This window comes from Chaetodon trifascialis, chromosome 2 (genome assembly GCF_039877785.1).
Source record: "Chaetodon trifascialis isolate fChaTrf1 chromosome 2, fChaTrf1.hap1, whole genome shotgun sequence".
In the NCBI taxonomy this organism is placed as follows: Eukaryota; Metazoa; Chordata; class Actinopteri; order Chaetodontiformes; family Chaetodontidae; genus Chaetodon; species Chaetodon trifascialis.
The window spans coordinates 537,338-559,222 of record NC_092057.1 but is presented as its reverse complement, the minus strand read 5'-3'; the positions used below and the strand labels follow the sequence as shown (position 1 = coordinate 559,222).

General features: G+C 45.2%; 2 protein-coding genes across 3 annotated transcripts in view; both read right to left on the bottom strand.

The window, feature by feature from the left end:
• The window catches only part of LOC139339980 (voltage-dependent calcium channel gamma-2 subunit-like), a 366,973-nt gene that overhangs the window by 276,243 nt on the left and 68,845 nt on the right, over positions 1 to 21,885 (bottom strand). The window lies entirely within an intron of this gene.
• On the bottom strand, positions 434 to 21,474 carry LOC139348537 (synaptogyrin-1-like). The gene is made up of 4 exons (XM_070988744.1): positions 21,013 to 21,474; positions 7,744 to 7,981; positions 5,628 to 5,773; positions 434 to 2,956 (listed from the first exon to the last, which is right to left on the bottom strand). Exons 1-4 carry the CDS (start codon positions 21,112 to 21,114, stop codon positions 2,741 to 2,743), a joined length of 702 nt encoding a protein of 233 aa, XP_070844845.1. The 5' UTR covers positions 21,115 to 21,474; the 3' UTR covers positions 434 to 2,740.

The following is a 21,885-nucleotide window of genomic DNA, read 5'->3' as shown; positions in this document are numbered from 1 at the left end:
TACGCTTTTATCATTTCCCTCCCACCATTAATATTAATTTGTATTTGTGTTCAGACTGTCTATATTCTGGTACAGTTATGATAAATGAATCAAAAATACATAAAATACACATTATTAAACATTATTGATGCTTAGCATTTAGGAAATTAATTTGAATTATCTTAAAGTCCGGTAGTAACATATTACTGAGCAGCTTCACTCTCATGCAACCTGCTGTTCTGATCAGCAGAAGAGTTGTAAATATGCTTTATCATTTCACCAATTCAAAAGCTGTCCTTGTAAATTCTGATCTTCAATGTGATTACATGTAAAATTCTTGCCAGTGGAGGGAGACATGCCTCCTTTCTGTGTCTCTGCAGCTACTCAGTATCACTACCGGTGCATTAAAATGAGCTTAAATCTAAAATCTAGAAAATCCCAGACCAGTCATTCATATCTTTATCAGTATTTCTTTATTTTTATTGATTAAAATCAAACACATCAAAAACATACATTTGTACACAATCTTTTTCTTAAATCTTACTTTGCTTTTAAACAGATTTCACAAAGGAACATCACACATTTCTACATCTACACAGTTGTACAGTATAAAGTATATATGTGTATATATACTTTGATAATTTGGTCACATTTTTTGTTGCTGTATTTTTATAGTTAGTATTATTATCCCAAAATAAAAACATCTCCATATCCTTAAAGCAACATAAAGGATGAGGCATAGATGACCTCACCATTATATCTTATCACAACAACACTCAACAGAACACAGATCTTCTTTCTTGTCTTTTCTTTTTTATACAGAACCAGCATAATGCCCTAAAATAAAGCATAATCTTCTTTTTTTGAACACTCTAATATACTGAATTATAGATTTACATATATTTATAGAGGGATAGATATAATTTATTCTTTAAGAAAATGGAGCAATGCATGTTCATAAATACTCAGGATGGTCATGGTGCCTCATCTGTAGACCTGTTGAAATGAAGTGGAAAACGCAACAGATAAATAACCTGCAGGTCTTCAGTGCAGTAAGCTGTCTGCAGGCCTGCTGGTACGAGACTTGTCAGTTTCATGTCATTTGTTCTGGGTTTTTACGTGCTGATGGACAAAAACAAGACAAAATCAATTAGCTATGCTTTCACTGAGACAGTGTGCACGTGGGCTCTGCGCTGCCCTGTGGTCGTTGGATTTCGCTTGGCAGTCAGCACTAAGGCAACGATCGAGGAAAGGAAAAAAGCCGGTTCTTCAGGGAAACAAGAAAACGTACAGTCCCACATCCACACATCACAGAAACCCAGAGGAGACCCTCCAACACACACACACACACACACGCACACACACACTCACACGCACGCATGCACACACACACACACACACACACACACACGCACACACACACACACACTCACACGCACGCACACACACACGCGCACGCACACACACACACACACACTCACACGCACGCACACACACACTCACACGCACGCATGCACACACACACACGCACACGCACACACACTCCCGTGTTACAGTTGAGGGGATTAGTTGCCAGATAGGCGCCTAATGCACCTCGAAGGAATTTTGTCAGCAGAAACTTGTGTGTGTGATCAACATTTGCTTGCATGTGTGTTTTTGTTGTGTGTGTTTCAATGAACACTGATCGCAGTCACTTTGCTGACTGACGGCAGACCCCAGAAGATGAAGGTCACAAGCATTGATCTGCTGCAGGGTGACCGCTTCAGCAAAAGCTTGACCTCCGACTCTTCCCACCCTCCTGTTTTTTCACCCTGACATCTTCAGCTGCACCCCTCCACCCCTTCCCATGGATGTCCTGAACCCCTTGCTGTTGTTCTACTGCTTTCTTGCAGTAGAATTAATTGACATCTCGTCCTCGCCTTAGAGGTCACATTTGCCTCCCGATATTCACAACATTGACAACAATTTCAGACCAAGAGATAAATTCTACCTTTTATCTGACATAAACACGGAAATCAGGCCAGTAACTGAAATGTCACAGGTATGAAATCCACTGACTTCTTCATCCAGCTAGATGCATCATTGTTGCATGTACACACTAATAATCGTTTGGTCCAAATTATACAGCCAGTGCAATACTGTGTTTCATTACCTGGTGCCTATGGGTAGAAAACCATCCAAAACAATGGGTTGTTCTACCCACTGCTAGTTTTTTAATTCTTCATATTACTCTTGTGTTATTTACCCCAACTAAAATACATACATATACATATTTGTTACTGATGATATATCCTTTGCAGTCATATGCACTTTGTTTGTACACTTCATAGATCTGTGACAGTTTTAAGGTAAAACTTAAAGGTCCAGTATGTAGGATTTAGTGGCATCTAGTGGTGACGCTGGAATACCCCTTGCCTCTCCCTCCCCTCGGTGGAAGAGGGCCTGCTCCTTCTGTAGATGAAGAGAGCTCATTCTAAGCAAACAAAAACACAACCTTATTTTCAGGTGATTACACACAAATGAATACACACTTATGAATATTTTACTTAATTTCTGCCAACAGAGCCCCCTAAATCTTACACACTGTTCTCTAAGCTCGTTGTGTGCAGCACTGGGTCAGAACAAGCCACAGGCTCTGGTGCTGAATTCGTGCTGTGTACTGGGTAAATCTTGGCCGAGTGATTTTTAGTGTGATAGAAACTATCCAAACCCCAACTTTCAACCAGACCCCCCCAACCCCAATATATTTCCGTCCAATATCTCAGTAGTCCTGACGCTGGTAGCCACCGGTGCCATCAAAGGCCCCGTCGCTGTTGGCCTGGCCCCCTCCTCCTCCTGGGCTCTCCACATCATCCCCACCGAAGGAAGTGTAAGGGGCTCCAGCTGCATCCTGGCTGGGGTCCGTGTATTCCTGGGAGAAGAGGGCTGAGTCGGCCCCCAGCTTGTACCTCTGGAAGGCCAGGAAGGACTGGCCCGCCTTGGGGAGGGAGGTATCAGAGATGGAAGAAAGGAGGAAGGCAAAGAGCATAAACAGATGGGTGGAAGGTGTGGAACAATGGATAGAGGTGGAAGAAGAGATGCAGAGGTGTTAGAGCAGAGGTTTTGGGACGAGAGAGAGAGGGAAACACTTATTAGTTGGATTGGAAAGCTTATTAGATAGTTTGTGAGTCATTTAGTCAGTCAGAGCAAGTGAGTTCTCCAGGCAACAGTACAAAGAGGCCATTTGTCTATTGTTCAGCTCCGTAATGAGAAACACGACCTCAGCGCCACTCAAGCCCGCAGTGGGATAGGGACCAAGCAATTAAACGGTGTCCGTGTGCATTATTGAACGGCTGAGACTGCACTGTGAAACAACACAAATCTCATTTTTGTTGATAATTAGACATGTTCTAATGAAACGGTGCATGAGCACACAGTGAAACACCCACAGTGACAGCTGAGCTGATCGAAGCTCTCACTTCTGGGAAGTTTCATCGGGGTTTTATTTACTGGTGTGTCTCAGCTCGACCAGATGTTGCAGACGCATCGAATCAGTCAGTTTTTACTCTTTCAGTCTGATACGCCACTCTGTCTCCATCAAATATTTCATTGGGCTGGTTGACTGCAAAATACGAAAACAAGTCAATACACTTCTTGAAAAGTGGTGTTATTGTAGTCCACGTTGGATAAAATGATAATGTTATTTACAGACTGGACCCTGTTATTTACGACCCAATAAATGCACAGCAACAAACCATAAAAATCCCACCGTAAAAACTGTCTGATACTTCACTTAAATTGTCTGCTGAATCTGTGAAGTAAATCCCCAAAAGGTATTAAAAACAACTAATCTGCCTTCTAAACTTAATAAAATAGTCAAAGATGGGAAAGCAAGGGCATGCAAAGAAAGTTACAGTGAGAAACCGAAAGACAAAACCAGAGAAATTAAAGGGATAGTTTGGCGGTTTGGGAATACACTTTCCGCACTTTCTGGCACAGAGTTAATGAGAAGATTGATCCCTCTGGAATGGCTGTCAATATGGAGCTGGAGCCAGCAGCTGGTTAGCTTAGCTTAGCATAAAGCCTGAAAACCGGGAAACCAGCTAGCCTGGCTCTGTATCCCTTTGCTTGTCTGATCCTAATGTCCTGTCTCTACAGGATGTCACTGCTCATGGCTAAAAAAATGTCCAGCACACATCCCTCCACAACGCTCAAACATGTTGTTTTCACACCGTTTCTTTGCACAAATTGAAGAAATGAGATGTAACGTGAGTTGTTAGATGGATTTTGTGACCTCCAAATAGAGCTGGGCCTGCTGTTTCCCCGTTTTCAGTCTTTATGCTAAGATGAGGTAACAGCCTGAGTGGTATCACTCCTCTTATGTAAGTCTGGAGACTGAAGAGAAGGCTTTGAGTGTTAAAATACAGCAGTTTTACACTTAAAAACAATGCACTCTAAATGTATAAAGGCCCTTGAATCAGAGAAATCACACTTTAAACTAAATTGTTTCCTATAAAACTGTCCCCTCAACAATTCCAAAACCTACAGTGAAAACATGAAGCACCAATCACTGGAAACCATCATGTTAGTGATGAGAAGTGATGGTCTGTTCTGTAAATCGAGACTACGCTTGTTTAAGGGTTTGGTGGACAGGCCAGCTGTGAAGAGTGAGTACCTGTCATATACCTGACTACCTCAGCAACAACCTGCTGACCTGCCTGCTCTGATTATGATGCAAAAACTAAAACAGGAACCCACACGGCAGATGGAAAACACACTTCTCACAAGTTTCTGTGGGTTAATATCTTAGAATTTAATGATCAAATATATCCAAGGAAATGTTCAGTTTGCATGCTTTTCTTTACCTTTCGACTTCTTCTATCAAAAATTTGGAAGAGACATCCACATGAAAATGCAATATTACTTTTTGGTTTGAAGCGTCTTAAATTTCCAGTGGACAGTGAGTCTTCATTCCAGGGCCAGAAAGGCCAGAAATACCAGCATTTAGAGATGTAATTGTTGAGTCATGTATACTGGATCAACATTTGAATCAACCCATCTGCACATTTATTATCATTATATTGTGCCGGAGTCTGGAAAGAAGTTATTTAACTGTGGTTAGCAAAAACATTAAGCAATATCTTACTGGCAATGATTGTATGTCTTACTGTTGGATTCCGAATAGACTCATTTCCAGCTCTATTTGATGTTACCAGGCACCCTTAAACAAGTCCAGCCACAGTCAAGTAATAGGAGTGTGAAAGACCAACTTTGGAGGGTTAAGACAGCGAGGGGAGAAGACAGCAGAGTCAGACAAAAGGTTGATCGGGCTGATGGGGGAACAACTTGATGGATTCCTCTTCAAACAACATATTCTTTAACTTCTCCAGAGAGAAGAGAGTCTGAGCGCCCTGTTGGAACAACATGCACACACTTATGAGTTTGCATGCAAACAAATGCGAATTAACATGTTCACATGCATCCAAGCACCACCCAAAGAGAACAGTAGCCAAGGCATATACATTTTCAGTAGCTCACTGGCAAGCAAAGGAAGAAATGAAGCTATTCGGTCTTCACAGGCTATCCACAGCACTGTGCATGCCACCTAATGGCAGGTGTTATGTCTTGTTGCGTTACACTGTGCATCAATGAGGTGTGGAGGTCCTTACCCAGGTGAAGATGGAGAAGAAGGAGAAGGTGATGGCTGCCCGGGCAGCATCCCCTCCCTCCCTCAGCGGGTTGTCCTCATGTTTGGTCACCTGCCATTGGTTTGCCAGGAAACAGAAACCCACAAACCACATGAAGGACCAGAACGCTGGAAAGAGAGACATGTAAAGAGACAATGTTAAAATAAGGATAGAAATGTACCACGACACCACCTGAGTTGAAGTATTTTTTATCCTGGACTGTATGAGTAAAATACTTTAACATTAACAAAGGAAGCGCAGGCCAAGAAAGCTAAACTATAGCTTGAAGTCTTGAGTTGGAAATGAAATTGCATATCATTAGCATGACAATGAAGAAGAAAACAACAAGGGACCAGTGACAGACCCTTGTGGAACACCGCATGTAAAATTAGCAGAAAACAGCAGGAAACCAGATACGGTTCTATCCAGCTGGCCAGTTGCTACAACTAGAGGAGGACTGAGATATTGACTGGCTGAGATTCAAATAACACCCCATCACACGTCTACTGCAGCTGGAAAAATGATCAGAAACATCCAGCTCCGATCAGGACACGTGTGCCAGATGTTCCCTTGTTTCAGTTTGGTGCAAAACATTTTATATTACATCACAGAGACGGTGGGGGAGAGAGAGGCAGACAGAGAGTGTATGAGCGATGAAAACGTGGAAGCAGAATCTTGTATGTGACAGGAACGGCCTCATTAACCGACTCAGCACTTTACTATCTTGTCATCGTGTCTGAGTTCAGTGCAGTAGCAGTGCAGTCGAGAAGCAGAGGAAGCCACTGGCCGAGACACCAAAGCAAAATGTCTCAGAGGCTTGTTCGTCCCAGAAGAGTACTCCACTACTTATTATCCCTCTCAAACCTCCTCTCTTTTTGTTGTAATGATAACCTTACTAACAATCACTGCAGTCTCTTCAATGCCATTTTTTATAGACCCTCTCTGCGGTGGGGTATTCTGGGGCTTTTGATAAGCAAGGAAAATCTGCCTCAGAAAAAGGAAAAGAAGATGTTCTCTGATACTTATAACCCAATATAACCTCATTCTGCTGACACACAGCACGTATGCTATGACACTTTCCAGAGAACAGAGCTTTCCAGCAGTAACACCAATCAGCTTTATGATCACTCCACTATGGTCACTGAACGGCTGTTCAGCAGCAGAAATTAGTTATAAAATTTGAGCAGATGTATCTCTGATTTCAGAACATGTCAACATTCAGTATTGTGGTGACACTGTTGCAAAATTCATTGACTTTTTTCCTCTCACAAATTATCCATCCATCCATCATTGCATCAAATGACTCGATGCAATATGAAAACAGCTGCTCACAGAGCTGCAAGCACTGAAAATCAGCGTGCAGCCTCTTTTATTCTATTTTGTGTCTGCTGAATTTGATGTATTGCTTGCCATAACAACTTGATAATCCTCGAACACTGCAGATCCCAGGAGGCAGGTGTGTATCTCAAAACCCTGGAAGCAAATGACCGCAGAATGAAAAATCTCCTTGGTCACTGAATAACTGGTCAGACTTGGTTGGTGAACTAATCTTTGAGGTCAAGAAATTCCTTTTTGTAAGTAATGCCTGTAATGTTTTTGGGTGGTGAAGCAAGCTAGAAAACTGCATTGGTGAGACATGTAATTGCCTTGTTGTTTTTATTTTATTAGCTTTTAAACGTTATTACCTTAGAAGCTGCTCTGCACATTGAGAATCTATTTGGAAAGAGCTATTCAGCTTGAAATGGTTTGTCCCACGTTCATTTCAATCAATTCTGCAGCACAAATTGTCTTTATACCCTCGTTCATGCATCTGTCTCTGTGTTCTCAGCATTGCTTCTTACTCTGAAGAAGCTTCACTCCTCCATGAGTGTATGAGGGAAGTGAATTTTGCAAGAAAACAAAGTGCTATTATTAGTCCTTCATTGCACTCATTGCAGGATCAGATTTATTTAAAATATGCCAAAAATGGGTTGAAAAAAAAAATCTGATGCCTTTCGATTAATCTAAAGAGAAAATGGTTCACAAAAACAATCCACTATGTGGTGTCTCTATGGTCCAGACATCAGGTAGGTAAAGTATGCATAGATACTGGGTTTACCTGACAAGCCGATATCAGCCAGCACTGCCTTCTTGCGGTCTTTGACGCTGCTGATCTGGGGGAAGTAGACATCCAGAGCCAGGAAGGCCATGCAGCATAGGAAGGCCATGGAGCCCATAAAGACGCCATAATTACAGGCATTCTGGTTGCGGTTGAAGATGCAATACTCCTCCACTTCGTTGGGACGGTTGATGTAGCCCTCGTTGGCAATGCAGCCAAAGATCACGATGGAGAAGAGCTGCACAGAGAGGAAATAAAGCAGCCCTTTGACAATGAATGGCGTAGCCAAAGTTTTTAAGGCCACATGTCATTAACTACAACTGACTGGTAGATTATCTATTAATCCACAGATTATTTTCTTAATTAATCAATTGTTTGTCCACTAAATATCAGAAACTGGTCATCAAATTGCTTTTTTTCTTTTGTCCAAAACCTGAAGACATTCAGTTTACGGCGACATTAAAACAAAGAAAAGCAGCATGTTCTCACATATGCTGCTGTGTTTGCACAGACTGTGTGTGGAGTCTGTTCACCATGATCACACTGTTTGTGCGTGGATGTGTGTGTATAGTAAGAGTGTCTTTTCATTCACTCATCTGACCTCCCTGCTCAGGACCTCAACCTCTTGCATGTAATTCATAAAAGCTTTTTACCACCCAGAAGACCACCTACTGTAGTCAGACGGTATATTTAGACTAACCGGCTAATTTATGAAGAAATGCTTCAGCGTGACGCTCTCAGCCCATAATGTCAGCACACCCTGCAGGGGAGTTTTCTGAATAATCCCTCATGTCTTTTTCAAGCACTTGTGCTCATTGTGCCTCTGGGTTTCCTCTTCAAATATGGAGTCTGACTGTGGGAAATTAGCCTTGCTCTGCCACTCTGCAATAACACATTATGTGATGTGAGTGAGGACGTGCAGCCTAGATCCAGTTTGAAAAACAATCATTACATCTGTCGAAGCTGTTCCAAGCTGGGATTTAATCATCTTTGTCAGGGTAACCAATAACCACGTTTGTTGAGATTATTCTTTGATTCCAAATGTTTATTTGTTCTCTCTGTTTTAGGTTTGTGCTTTCAGCAATTCATACTTTTGTCTTTACACTGTGCACGCAGAACCACAGTGAGCAGTAAAGTTTTAACACGACAGGTGCTTCACACACCAGCGTCTCCTCGGCTTCACCAGAGTCTTTCCAAGTTCAACCGCGCTTCTGCTGGAAATCAATCAATCAATGAGGCTGCTCACGACACTCTTTGCTGTAGCTCTCTTTGGCTGTAGCCACTAGCTGCTGTTAGCCAGTTAGCTGAGTTATCTGTGCAGCTAGTGGCTCTATCGACTGAAGTGTGGCCCCCGAATGAGAGCTCGGAGCTCCGGGATTGTTTGACACTGCAGGCAAGCGAACCAGACTCATCAGCATCCCAGTGTCCAGAACACGTTTCCATGAGGAAAACTTTCAATTTCAGAACAATATTCTGATAATGTAGTGAAATCAAAAATGTGAAAAGAAGCTGTATTGACATAAATATCAGTGTGTAGAGACTTCACATAAAGCATGCTGAGTGTGTGTGTGGGAACTCAGCATGTGATTGTAATGCATGAGCTCAGAGGCAGCGCAGCACATGTTGCTCCACACCGCACTTGAAAAAGCAGCTTTCAAAGACACATTTAAGTATTACGTATTGTTTCTGACAGAGAAAATCTTGTGAATGTGTGTTAATGTGTGGAATTTCGGTGGCTGCTGCGTCTGTGTTTAACTTTTGGATTAGACGCTCGTCTTATGACTCTTGGCCATATGAAATCCTTTTTAAACCAAGTGTCTCCTTTAAAAAACACATGGTGGCAAGCTGAAATGTAATTCCAATTTTCTTAATTGCAAGAACGAGCTGGAGAGCTTTCATCCTGACAGGGATCCTGACATCCTGATTTGTCTGAGGTGGTGGAGGAACGAGGACAGCCAATCAGAGCGGAGGAGGACGCTCCGGTAATAGCATCTGATCCCTCGCTCCTTCACGCTCCTCTGCCTTCCTCTCCTTTCATCCTCTCCTCCTCTTTTCTTCTCCTCTCCTGTGCCTTTGCCTCCAGGAGTGGAGACACAAAGGGCTACAAAATGGAGTCAATAACAGGAGCAGGTTACTAAGATACCATCTAATCCCTCAGTCCTCGCTCTCCTCCAGTCAGCACAGCGCTACAGAAAAAGCCTTCAATATGAGACCACACACACATGCTGTTAGCGCTCCACCCTGCAGTGCAGTGAGGACTCCTTCAGTTGATAAGAGACGATCAGAGAAGCCCATCCATCTGACGAACCCTCAGCCCGGACCCCCGGGAGCCGGCTCTGTCGGGGTGAGGCCGAGGCTGAGTGTGTTTCTGTTCGCTGCAGTCTGCGTGGATTCTGCTGCCTGAGCGATGGATTCATGATCGAGAGTCAAAGACAGACAGAGAGGTGGAGGAGGAGGAGGTGAAGCTTGGGTTGGAGAGCTGCTTGGATAGTTTGCCCAGCTGTTGCGTCTCTGTTCATGTGACAGCGATACAAAGGGAGCACAAACAATAGAGCGAACAGCAGCCCAGACCACGAAGGCCAGCGAGCAGGCATGTCAGTCACGACGGGGACTACAGGACACTGTCTCTCCTCCACTCTGTCCTTCTTTATTGGCTTTCAAGCCCTTCCCTCCACCGTCCGGCTCACTCTTCAGCCGCTGACACAGAGCACTCCACATCTGAAGCGGCGGCCGAAGCTGAAGAGAAGTCTGTTAGATTAGCTTGGCACAGACTTCATTATTCATCACTTCAGATTTCTGAGGTTTACACCATTTGACTGAGCGAGGCGGGAAAGCTGCGAGACGAGTCACCTTGCTTTGAAAAGTGTCCCCTTTTGAGGGAATTCCCTCTTGTCCATGGCTTGCTTTAGCCCAGTTCTGGCCCAGTTAACACCAGCGTGTGTGTTACTGCGTAACGCTGGCTGGGACACTGTGTGACACATAAATAAAGCAGAATTGATCATTTTCTAATCCTCATACTCAATTAAAGACAGAACAAAGGCTGTACATACAGTATTTAAGGGGACTGAGTGACCCCCCACAAGTCTTACATACCACAATGAAAAAACTGCTAACTCAGCACGTTTTGTCATTTACATGTTTGGCTTGATGCTGAGGCTTGTTACCCCCCGGTTGAGAAGTTTCTCTAAAAGCAGTCGCGTTCTGATTTTGTACTCGTGACACTTCTTTCTACATCGTGCAGAGAGGAAACACGAGCTGGCATTTGGCGTCTTGATGTCAAACTGGAACACTTTGTTCACAAGCACGCACAACCTCCGTGCGTCCCTCGCCCTCCCTCCATCCCCGTTCGCCCTCCCTCCATCCCCGTTCGCCCTCCCCACATCCCTGTTCGGCCTCTTTGCTCTCAGCTCCGGCGCTCGCCTCGCACGCTGCTCTCTCCACGGAGCGATCATCTCAACCCCCCCACACACACCTGCAGCCTTTTTCATTAAGGAGAGAGATGATGAAGAGGAGGAGGAAGGAGACGGAGGGATTGTGGAGGGGGCGAGTGGAGGGAAGCGTTGGGGGCAGAAGAGGTATGGAGGCGGTGCTATTTTTAGAGCGGCTGCATCATTGCTCCCCCCCCCGTCTTCTCTCATTACTGGGCCTGCCTCTGCCCACGAGCCTTCTCCAGAAAGATGAGCATGCTCGCCTCACACACACACACACACACACACACACACACACACACACACACACACACACACACACAGTCGGTCACATGACGTCGGCCATGTTGTTTTGCTCAGAACAGTCACAGTGAAGTCGTCTGTGCATTTCTTTTACCTGCTAGCTTCTGTCGCCTCTTCAGAAAACACTTCAGCCGACCACACTGGATGTGTGGCTCGGGCTGTGAAGCACAGAGCAGCTGTACTGCACCTCAACTCACAGAAACATTGTTGCTTTGGTGGCAAATGGTGGAACAAAGTATGCACCATAAACATCAAAAGGTACTTTTTTAACACACCAAGTGTACTAAACAAATTGTCTGGATTCCTCGAGCCATTTCAGGGCGTTTTTGAGATGTCACCAAACAGATGTGGAGAATAATAATAATAATAATAATAATAATAATAATAATAATAATAATAATAATGATAATAATAATAACACACCCCTGTAGTCACCCAAAATGTCTCAGTCTCGAGACTTTCACAGTGGTTTCATCTCATCTCTCTCATCTTTCTCTCACTGAACAAATTGCAGCAAATTGAACATTATTGATTATGTGTTGTTTTATGGAGCGTCATGTTATTTTTCTTCTGACTGAACTGATTTATTCACCAGCAGAAAACTGCTTCACATCAATCCACTGGATTCCATTGATTTGCCTTTTGAAGTTTGCCCAACAGAAACTCATCTAAGGCCACACAACAGAGTGAATGGATGAGTGAAACTACTTTACCTTAAAACAGCACACACGCATGCAGCTACTAATACTGCACTGAAATATAAGTACTGCACAGAATATAGAAGTAATGTAAAAGTGCTGGATGCTCTTAAAGAGTTATACAAACAAAACTGACTAAATATTAATGATATTGATTAATATATTGGTAATCCATCCATCCATTGTCTATACACGACTATCCCTTTTCGGGGTTGCGGGGGGGCTGGAGCCTATCCCAGCTGTCAGCCGGCGAGAGGCGGTACACCCTGAACCAGCTGATCACAGGACAACATATAGAGACATACGACCTTTCGCACTCACACCTAAGGACAATTTAGTCACCAGTTAACCTAACAAGCATGTTTTTGGTCTGTGGGAGGAAGCCAGAGAGAAGCCACGCATGCAAGCTTCACACACACACTGTGTTGCACGCGCACTACCTGCTGCGCCACCGTGCCGCCCCTTATATTGGTAATGATAGCTGATAATAACGGTAAAGAACTACTCTGATACGTTTGGTGAACTCACCAGTTCCTCACCAGTCTCTCCTGTTTGCCTGTGAATGAAGGCATAAAACAGCCCAAACACACTTGCTGTGACAGCAGTTCGCTCCACAGTGTGACTACCAGTCTCAGTGTACACAGTGACTATGGAACATGTACATCTGTGTCCCCTGACAGACGGGAGTTTGGCAGTTTCTGTAACAAGGACAGCCGGACCTGCAGGCCACTAGTTTTTAGTGATGTGACACAGTTTGATTTCCTGATGCTCCCCTGAGAAACTCCAGAGGGAAATAAATTCACCGGCGGGGGATTATCTTTCTCTGTGATCCTCTACTTTCTGCACTCTGCCTCTTCCAGTGACACAAACACCAAACGCACTTCCTTGAAATAAGGATTGGTTTTGGCGTGACCTACTTCGCTGGGTGTGAAAACACTCGTCGTCTTCCGGGTCACAGTTATATTTGCTGTCACATGGCAGCGGGCGGATTGAATTACTGAGCGTTTCTGCTAACAGGAATCCAGCTGGAGCACAGCTTTCACATGCACATCCAGTGCAGATCGCAAGGGGTGACGGACATGTTTCTACTCTGCCTGTCCCCCCAGACGCACCTGAGGACACTTAACAAACAAAAATGGTGGAACAGCACATAAAGAAATATGCTCCAGCTGAAATGTGCTGAATCCTTGAACTCACTGCTCTTCAACATTCTTCACTTGCTCAGGAGCCATGAAAAGTGGAGCATGTGATGTGGTTTCATACATGACTCTTCACACCCACCCCCATTCTGGTCTGCTCTGATTCTGTCCATACATGACTTCTTTAGGTGTGTGTGTGTGTGTGTGTGTGTGTGTGTGTGTGTGTGTGTGTGTGTGTGTGTGTGTTTGGACGTTCCCGCCTCTCTGATCCATAGACAGATCACAAGGCCTCTGGTGGTGATGAAAGCAGGCACTGTGAAGGACACCACGTGGCTTTCTGATCTTGTGACCATCAGAGGGTCACTTACAAATTGCACATTAAGGATGCCAATTTCCAGAAGTGCGTGTGTGTGTGTGTGTGTGTGTGTGTGTGTGTATGCGCATGTGTGCATGCATGCGTGGATGCATGCGCTTCCTCCAGAATCTGCCTTTCTCTTTCTGCTTTACTTCCTTTATATCTACTTTCCTGTTTTTTTGTGCAACACACACACACACACACACACACACAGACACACACACACACACACACACACACACACACACACACACACACACACACACACACACACACACACACAATCCAAACTGCAGTCTTAGCCACTGCATAGGTCTAAATCATATCAGTGGAGTGTGGCTGGTTGTGAATGATTTAAGCTGCCGTCGTGCTGCCTGAAAGGCCTTTTGGATCCATTGTAAAGACCAGACAATTGCGCCGGGCCTCATGTCACCCCGGTAATCACACACTGTGCCTCGAACGAGCCACACACAAACACACAGAGAGATGCACCAGACCATTGCCGAGCACTGCATTTTGTCTTTGTGACTTCAACATAACGTGTTCACGACGGAGCAATAAGTGAAATAACATTCTTGGAAAAAGTACTGGAAAGGCGAGTCAGTCAGTCATCTCCTTTGTTGAGGTGCAGTCAGTTCACGTTAAGATTAAGTCCATCGATCTAAGTCTCAGGTTAAAGCTGAGCGAGCAAAATTATTCGCTAACTCACAGGAACTGCGTCACGGTATGTCACGTTGATTGACATCCTGTATCTGACCCATCTCGTACACAGACGACGTAGTCAAGCTACAGGAGCCAGGATGTGCCAATCCATGGAGGGAATGGGGCAAATTAGCTGCTTCCTTCTGGAGGGCTGATGTGTGTCGAAGCTGGTAAATGGGACAGTGGCGTCGAGATGCAACCAGTTCGTTGGCTTGTAAAGACACCAGTGTCACCAGTTCAAGTCTTGGTTATGTTTAGCGTTGGGGTGGGTAAGGTTGGAGAAATCAGCAAGATTAAGAGGGCACAAGACAGCGTTGGGCAGAGGAGCACAGGGAATATGTGTCATGGCTGACTATCAATCTACCTCATGTCTCATTCACATGTATGAAAACATCTGACACCATTTTCATGAATGGAAACAATGAACATGGCTGCAGTGTTACCAGCTGTCAAGCTAGCATGTTAGCATGTTAGCATTATGAAGTTAGGGCAGCAGGACGTCCAATCATTTAATTCAGGCTCAATGAACTGATTGGACGAGTTACAGATACCAGATGAAGTTTTACATTGAGGCAGGGAGAAAAGGTCTGGGTTCAGGCCGGAGTACGTTAAAAACAAGTTCTGATATTTATGGAGGTGGCACTGGTTTGCAAACACAATGCTAACTCAGACATTGGCAGATTCACACATCTGTCCAATCACTGCGTGACGTCGGCTCTGATGCTGGACTGATGTTTTTGGAAAGCTGCAGAAATTGTTGGAAGTCCCATCTTCTGAAGTCTGAAAGGTTTTTCAGATGCTGTTCAACCATCCAACAAGCACTCTGACACATTGAGTGCCAACGTCTGCACCTTTTCTGTACCATATTCTTTTCTAATGTCAGAAGAGCTCTCCTTTTCACTTGTAGGCCTGATGCTCTGACCACTAATGTGCACCACACTGTTCATTCTTATGTATATTTGAAGCTTGCAGCTTGCTGGACTAACGAACCAACTACGCCGAGCGCTGTGATCCAGTCATCACTGGGAGACGACAAAGCTCTGGATCCTCTACAGAAACACACTGAAAATGAGGAATTGACTGAGGTTTGTGTTTTTGTGTTTGAGCCGCCGTCAGCAGCAAAACCTGAACGTCAGGAAGCGAGTGCAGCGGACGGCTCGTCAAACTTTCCTGTAAACGGAGACGGGCGAGACGGAGACGCTCGCCACAAGTCCACAGTGAGAGCGCAGGACTGCAGAATAATACAGGACCACTGCTGGAGGGGGCTTACACTGTCAGTGTGTGTGTGTGTGTGGGCTTATTGTCTGCTGCAGCATGTTGGCCTGGACTGGGCATACCTGATTGCTGCTGTCACCATGGCAGCAGAGAGAGAGAGAGAGAGAGAGAGAGAGAGAGAGAGAGAGAGAGAGAGAGAGAGAGAGAGAGAGAGAGAGAGACCTTGTCAAAGTACAATTCAAGGAGAGCCACTGCAGCAGGAAGGGGACACAATGAGACAGACAGACAGACAGACATAATCACAAGTCCAGCACACGGAGACACTCATACCCACACATTTACACTGTTCGACCCGCTCACTCGTCCACACACGCACACACACACACACACACACACACACACACACACACACACACACACACACACACACACACACACACACACACACAAAGACATAACATAGACTTACACTCATTTCCTTGCTGAACCCTGACCCTAACCTTACACCCAGTCTGCATCCTAAAATGTCCCCATAAGGAAGGTGAGTCCCTGTGTGACTGTGTAAACGGGTGTCCCCACAAAGTAAGGACTACATGAGCACACACACACACACACACACACACACACACACACACACACACACACACACACACACGCCTCGTCGCCTTTCGAATATGGAGGCCGTTAGTGAGGAGGCGATCAGCTGACTGCAGGACACGGGGCTGTGTCTCCGTGAGGAAGCAGACGTTCCTGAACCTCGTAAAGCCGAACGTAACAGGATGAGCAGAGGCTGGAAGTGCAGTCTGGACTTGTGGTCATTCAGTTACTTCAGTGCGTGATTGTAACCAGGACGACAGCTTCATCAGGCTGAAGGAGCACTTTCACTGGAGGAGAAACCTTTTCTTTCTGTGTTCTCAGTGCTGCTGGTCTCTGTTATATACATTAGTGGAGATATATTGTATCCAATGGAGCAGAAATGTCCCAACACCAAGTACAATCCAATACTTACATTTACTTACATGTTGATTAAATATATATATATATATATATATATATATTTTTTTTTTTTTTTTCAGGCTGTTTAATCAAAGTGTTGAAGGAAATATTACTTCGTCAGCTTCAGTTATTGATAAGAGCTGAACTGGGTGAATGTGTGTCCTGTCGCTCTGCTGCAGCTGATCACAGTCCACAGGAAGCTGTGCAGTGATGTCACAGAGTGGAGCTTCGTCATATTCGGTCAAATACCGGCACACAGAGGCACCAGAGCAAAGTTTCTCTTTCACCTGTCATCAAGCCAAAATGCGTGCTTTCCAACATCAGCGTGACACCTCAGAGTCGCTCGCACTGCTGCGTCCGAATCTTTCTCGCATTCACACACTCCAGTTTTCACAGTGCAGAGCAGACTGTGACAGAGGATCTGCATCTGATCGGCTTTAGTTTAGCTCATGCCGATCCTTTATTACAGGCCTGATCAATGGCATCGACCCAGGACGCCTCTGAACACCTCAAGCAGACTTGATAATAAGCACTCTGCTCTTTGTTATATCTTGTTGCCATTGATCAAGGTTTTGTACCCCTGTGTGGCAAATCTTTCCATCGTGATAATGGCAGATTGTCTGGGAACAGCATCCTGCCCTTCCCTCTTTTAACTCCTTGATTTCATCACTCTCTTCATCATCTTCATCATGCCCGCCAGCCCCTTTGTCTGAAACCAATCACCCAGTGATTATATCTGCGTACTGTTTGATCACCACCTCTTCTAACCTGAGTTTGTTAACAAGAACCACCTGAGAAGTCGTCCGTGGACACTGCTAAGCAGAGGGAAGCAGCTGTTTGGATGAAGCGTCTGTCAGTCACAGGAGAAAAAACATCTTTTCCACAGGTGAGGCTATCTCTGCTCAAAGGGCCTCAGTGCACAGCTTCGATATGCAGCTTCCATAGAGAAGCAGCTCTCCAGCTGTCTGACCTCTGACATGCAGGCTCTAACGAACTGACTGTGTGTGTGTGTGTGTGTGTGTGTGTGTGTGTGTGTGTGTGTGTGTGTGTGTGTGTGCGCACGCTCGTGGTTTGCATGGAGCTGACAGCGCTGCGCTGAGTGTGCGCTGGTTATCAAAAAGTTACTCACAATTAGAAAATCTCCTGACCTGCGACGTGCTGATCATCATCACGGCTAATTTTAAAATGCTAACCCACGATACGTTTGTAGGAGCATGGAGATGACGGAGCAGCAGCTCATCACCTTTTAAATAACACTTTATGATAAATCTGCTTCCAATGCTCTCGATAGTGTTAAAAAGCAAGAAACTGACGGAGGAGAAAGCAACGCTCTGAGCTGAAAGATGCAGAGGGATGTTTTTATCACTTTAAGTGTACACAAAGGTGGCTGTCAGACATTGAAACGGAAAGTGAGCAAATGTTTGCTCTTTCTATCGCAAAGAAAACCACACATGCAGCAAATATCACTTTCTTTTTCGCATTAGCGCCGACGGAAGTGGGAGCTTTGATCTGCAAACGTAAGCAGTGAGCAGACAGAAACTGCTTCGGGCACGTCGACTTCTGACAGCACAGATGCTGGAATAAAGCACAAAGCAGGAGCAAACAGTGTGTTCACAGGAGGCGGATGATGATCTGATCAATGCTCTGCGTGCTCTGCCCGGTAATAACACAAACCCTGGAACAGCAGCACAACTTAAGAAAGCCTCTGAGCAAAACAAGCAGTGACTGAAGCTGGAAAAATAATCCACAGAGAAAAGATCCCGTCTCAACTTTAAAGGCAGGTGGATTCAGTTCAGCTTAATTCAATAAATGAACTCAGTTAGCATCATTTTTTCATTTAGAGCGACATCACACACAAAACACAAGCTGCTCTGCCTCCACCTCCATCCATCACACACACACACACACACACACACACACACACACACACACACACACACTGGACTCACTCCCTGAGGCTGACTTTCACACACACACACACACACACACACACACACACACACACACACACACACACACACACACTGGACTCACTCCCTGAGGCTGACTTTCACACACACACACACACACACACACACACACACACACACACACACACACACACACACACACACACTTGTTACCACCTCCACATACAGTACTCTAAGTCAGAAGAAGTGGAAGGGAGAAAGGGGAGAGCAGAGACCCCAGCCTCCATTCATAAACTACACACACACACACACACACACACACACACACACACACTCGATGTCCCCCTCATGTCAGAAGTGCTGACAGTCTCCTCCCCCACAGTTCACAGCAGACCGAGTTTTTGCACCATCACACTAAACATCACAACTCAGGCTGTGGCTGTTACTATGGAAACAAGCTGTTGCTCTGGTGACACCTCGGGGGCCAGATCTCATGGGGGGCCCATGACGTCACTCCGTACCTGTGCATGTTTCACCTGGATGTACCTTACATACAGTCTACCGTAGTGTGGAAACGTATGTGCAGCGGGAGGAACTCGACCATAACAGGAGCAATGAAACAATTAGTGATTGATCGAGCAGCTGATCAACACTTTGATGACGTTCGTGGCATCATAGATTGAATATATTAGAGATCTGTAACACTGATTTGAAGACATCATCTTCACTGTTTTCTGATATTTGGTTTTTGGAGCGTCCCACAACTTTCCCAGTCTTCAGAATAAGCAGATATTTCCAAAAATCAATGAGGCTGATGAGGCAAAACATTATAAATGATCAGCGAATAACCTGGTTGTGTTTCACACATGGCTGCAGGTGTTTCTGTACAAGCAGAGCAGAACTCATACAACGACTCAGAGAAACCGTCTTATGTTTGGATGAATGTGAAGTCTTTCATATAAAGTGAAATGTGTCCTGTCATATTCATCAGTCCTGACTTGGGCAGCAACGCTGAAGTACAGCTCAGCCATCGTGATGCCATGTTTGCAACAACCAGCATGTCAGCAAGACTTGACTGGAAAGTCTAATTCGTGTGAATCTTTCTGCCTCTTTATTCATTCAGCATAAGTGAAAAGGCTCTCGGTGTTACATAAGGCCACGCAGACACACACACAGTCCCAGAAATAAGAAATAATCCCAGCTGTGTGACTTTCTGCTGTAAAGCGGGGACGCCGTAAGAATGGCTTCCCTTCATATCTGACGCAGAATAACCAAAATGCTGGCCGCTGCTCAGCAGGTCGCAGGATTGTAAAGGCAAACACACACTTGTTTTCTGTGCACATTCAACTGAAACCAGCTGACATGAAGAGTAAAGTCACACACACACACACACACACACACACACACACACACACACACACACACACACACACACACACACCTGATGAAGAGCAAACAAGGTGATGAGCTGCTGGAGTCAGACAGAAACACAAGCTGCACTCAGTGACAGCTAATCTTGATCTAATCACCGCTGAAAAACAAAGACTGCTGGCGCTCAAGTTAATCATCACTGGACTGAAAGTTCCGCGTGATGTCTGAAAGTGTTGGTGAAGATCATCTGAGTTAACAGAAGCACAGAGAAAAACGTGTGTGAAACACAACAAGACCTTCAATGTCATTTATCTAACCAGAAATACAGATTTCTAGGGAAAGAGCGGGGGGCAGTGGTGAGGGCTGGGAGACATTCTGCTCGACGCTCCTCATTAAATAAAACCTTAGAAATGTCCGTTAGTGTTATTTCCACTGCAGTGTCTTCCTCTCCTGGTGTTGGTGTATTTCTGTATTCCTCATCAAATAAAGGTCATATTAAAAGCCAAAATTCAAAATTCCCTGAACAATTGAGAGTTGATAGTATCCACATCACACTTAATGGGATTCATGCAGACTTCGACCTGCAGTAGACCTGCACATTGCTGCTGCACACCTGGACTGAGCGGCCACAACAGCTCAGAGGACTTTTTTCTGTCTGCTCTCCTTTGAAATGTGCCTACTGTTGCTTTCCCTTTGCATTAGTGCTCCTCCTCTTTGGGGAGGGGGGGTGGGCAGTTATTATGAAATTATTTGTTATGAAATCTCTCACTATGCTTATTAGAAAACAATAGTTGCTGACTAATATATTATCATTTTGTTGAGTACCATAAACACACATGGGGAGCGTCAAAGATAGGAAATATTGGTGGCCTGTGTTCGCTACAATCAATCAATCAATGAATAAATAAATAAATAAATAAATGACCTTAAAGCAGGATGTCTCTTGCATCCTGTGAGCCCGGAAGAATATTGTCATTTCTCACTGCTATGAGGCCTGGAAGTGCGGGCCCTTCTTCAGGTAAACAAATAAAATGAATGTAATTCAGATCCACATCTGACACATGCACGTGTGAGCTGCCGTAAGGTTATTTGGTCTATGCAGCCGCTCTGCAGCTCAGAGATCAAACTTCTTCTCATTTTTCTGCCACTCACCCAAGACACGATGCGGAGAATGGTCTGAGGCTGCTGGAAGAAGGTGACAGGGTCGAAGGCTCCTCCGGCTTTCCCGGCTCCGTATGCCTGCATCCCCTCCATGGTCCTCCTCCTCTCGGCACAGCCTCCTCTCTGGTCCTCCCCTCCTCCCCGCTGCTGGTTCAAAGGCACAGGGTGTGTGGAGCACCGGGAAACCGACACGGAAAATCCCCGAATGTGCTCGTGCCACTAGCAGCCGTGCCACCGCTCCTGATGCGCTGCGGGATGGATGCTCGTCTCTCCCGGGCTCCTTGGCGCGCAGCCTCCCGTGTCCTCCCGTGTTGTTGTGTTTAATTTAACCTCTAAATTCCCTGTTGTCCTCTTCCGACATCCGGCAGAGCTGACGCCAGTGTTGTGATGATGCTCTCTCTCTCTCTCTTTTAGCGTTGGAGCCGGTGGCGAACACGTGAACGCGCCTCCGCTGTCACGCCTCGGACGGAGCGCTCTCACCCCGGTGAGAACACACAGCGAGCACGCGCGCGGGTTTGTGGAGGGCGCGCGCTCGCTGCAAGGAGTCGCGCTTCCCCATTGGTTCAGAGGGCCTTTATTCCCTACCGCCAGCAGACAGGAGCAGTAAACGAGGAAAATGTTAATTTCAACCAGAGTATGACCCTCAGTAAAGCTACGTCATGTTACGAAGGTGTATGAGTACCAAAGAAAGACGAGACGCTGACAATCTTACTGAAATCGTTGAAGCGACACAAAAACGCGAGAAACGCCACAAAACCTCAGATTAAGTCCTCGTAAAAATAAGTGATTTGTGACGCTGCAGAAAGAAAGCATGCCCTCTAGTGGTCTTACCGGGCTTTGCCTTTAAACGTCAAGTCCTCCTCA

Coding starts and splice junctions, on each gene's coding strand:
- LOC139348537 (XM_070988744.1), bottom strand. CDS start 21,114: ATGGAGGGGATGCAGGCATACGGAGCCGGGAAAGCCGGAGGAGCCTTC. Junction 7,982..21,012: donor TTCTCCGCATCGTGTCTTGG/GTGAGTGGCAGA, acceptor CTCTCTGTGCAG/CTCTTCTCCATCGTGATCTT. Junction 2,957..5,627: donor TCTTCTCCATCTTCACCTGG/GTAAGGACCTCC, acceptor TCCCTCCCCAAG/GCGGGCCAGTCCTTCCTGGC.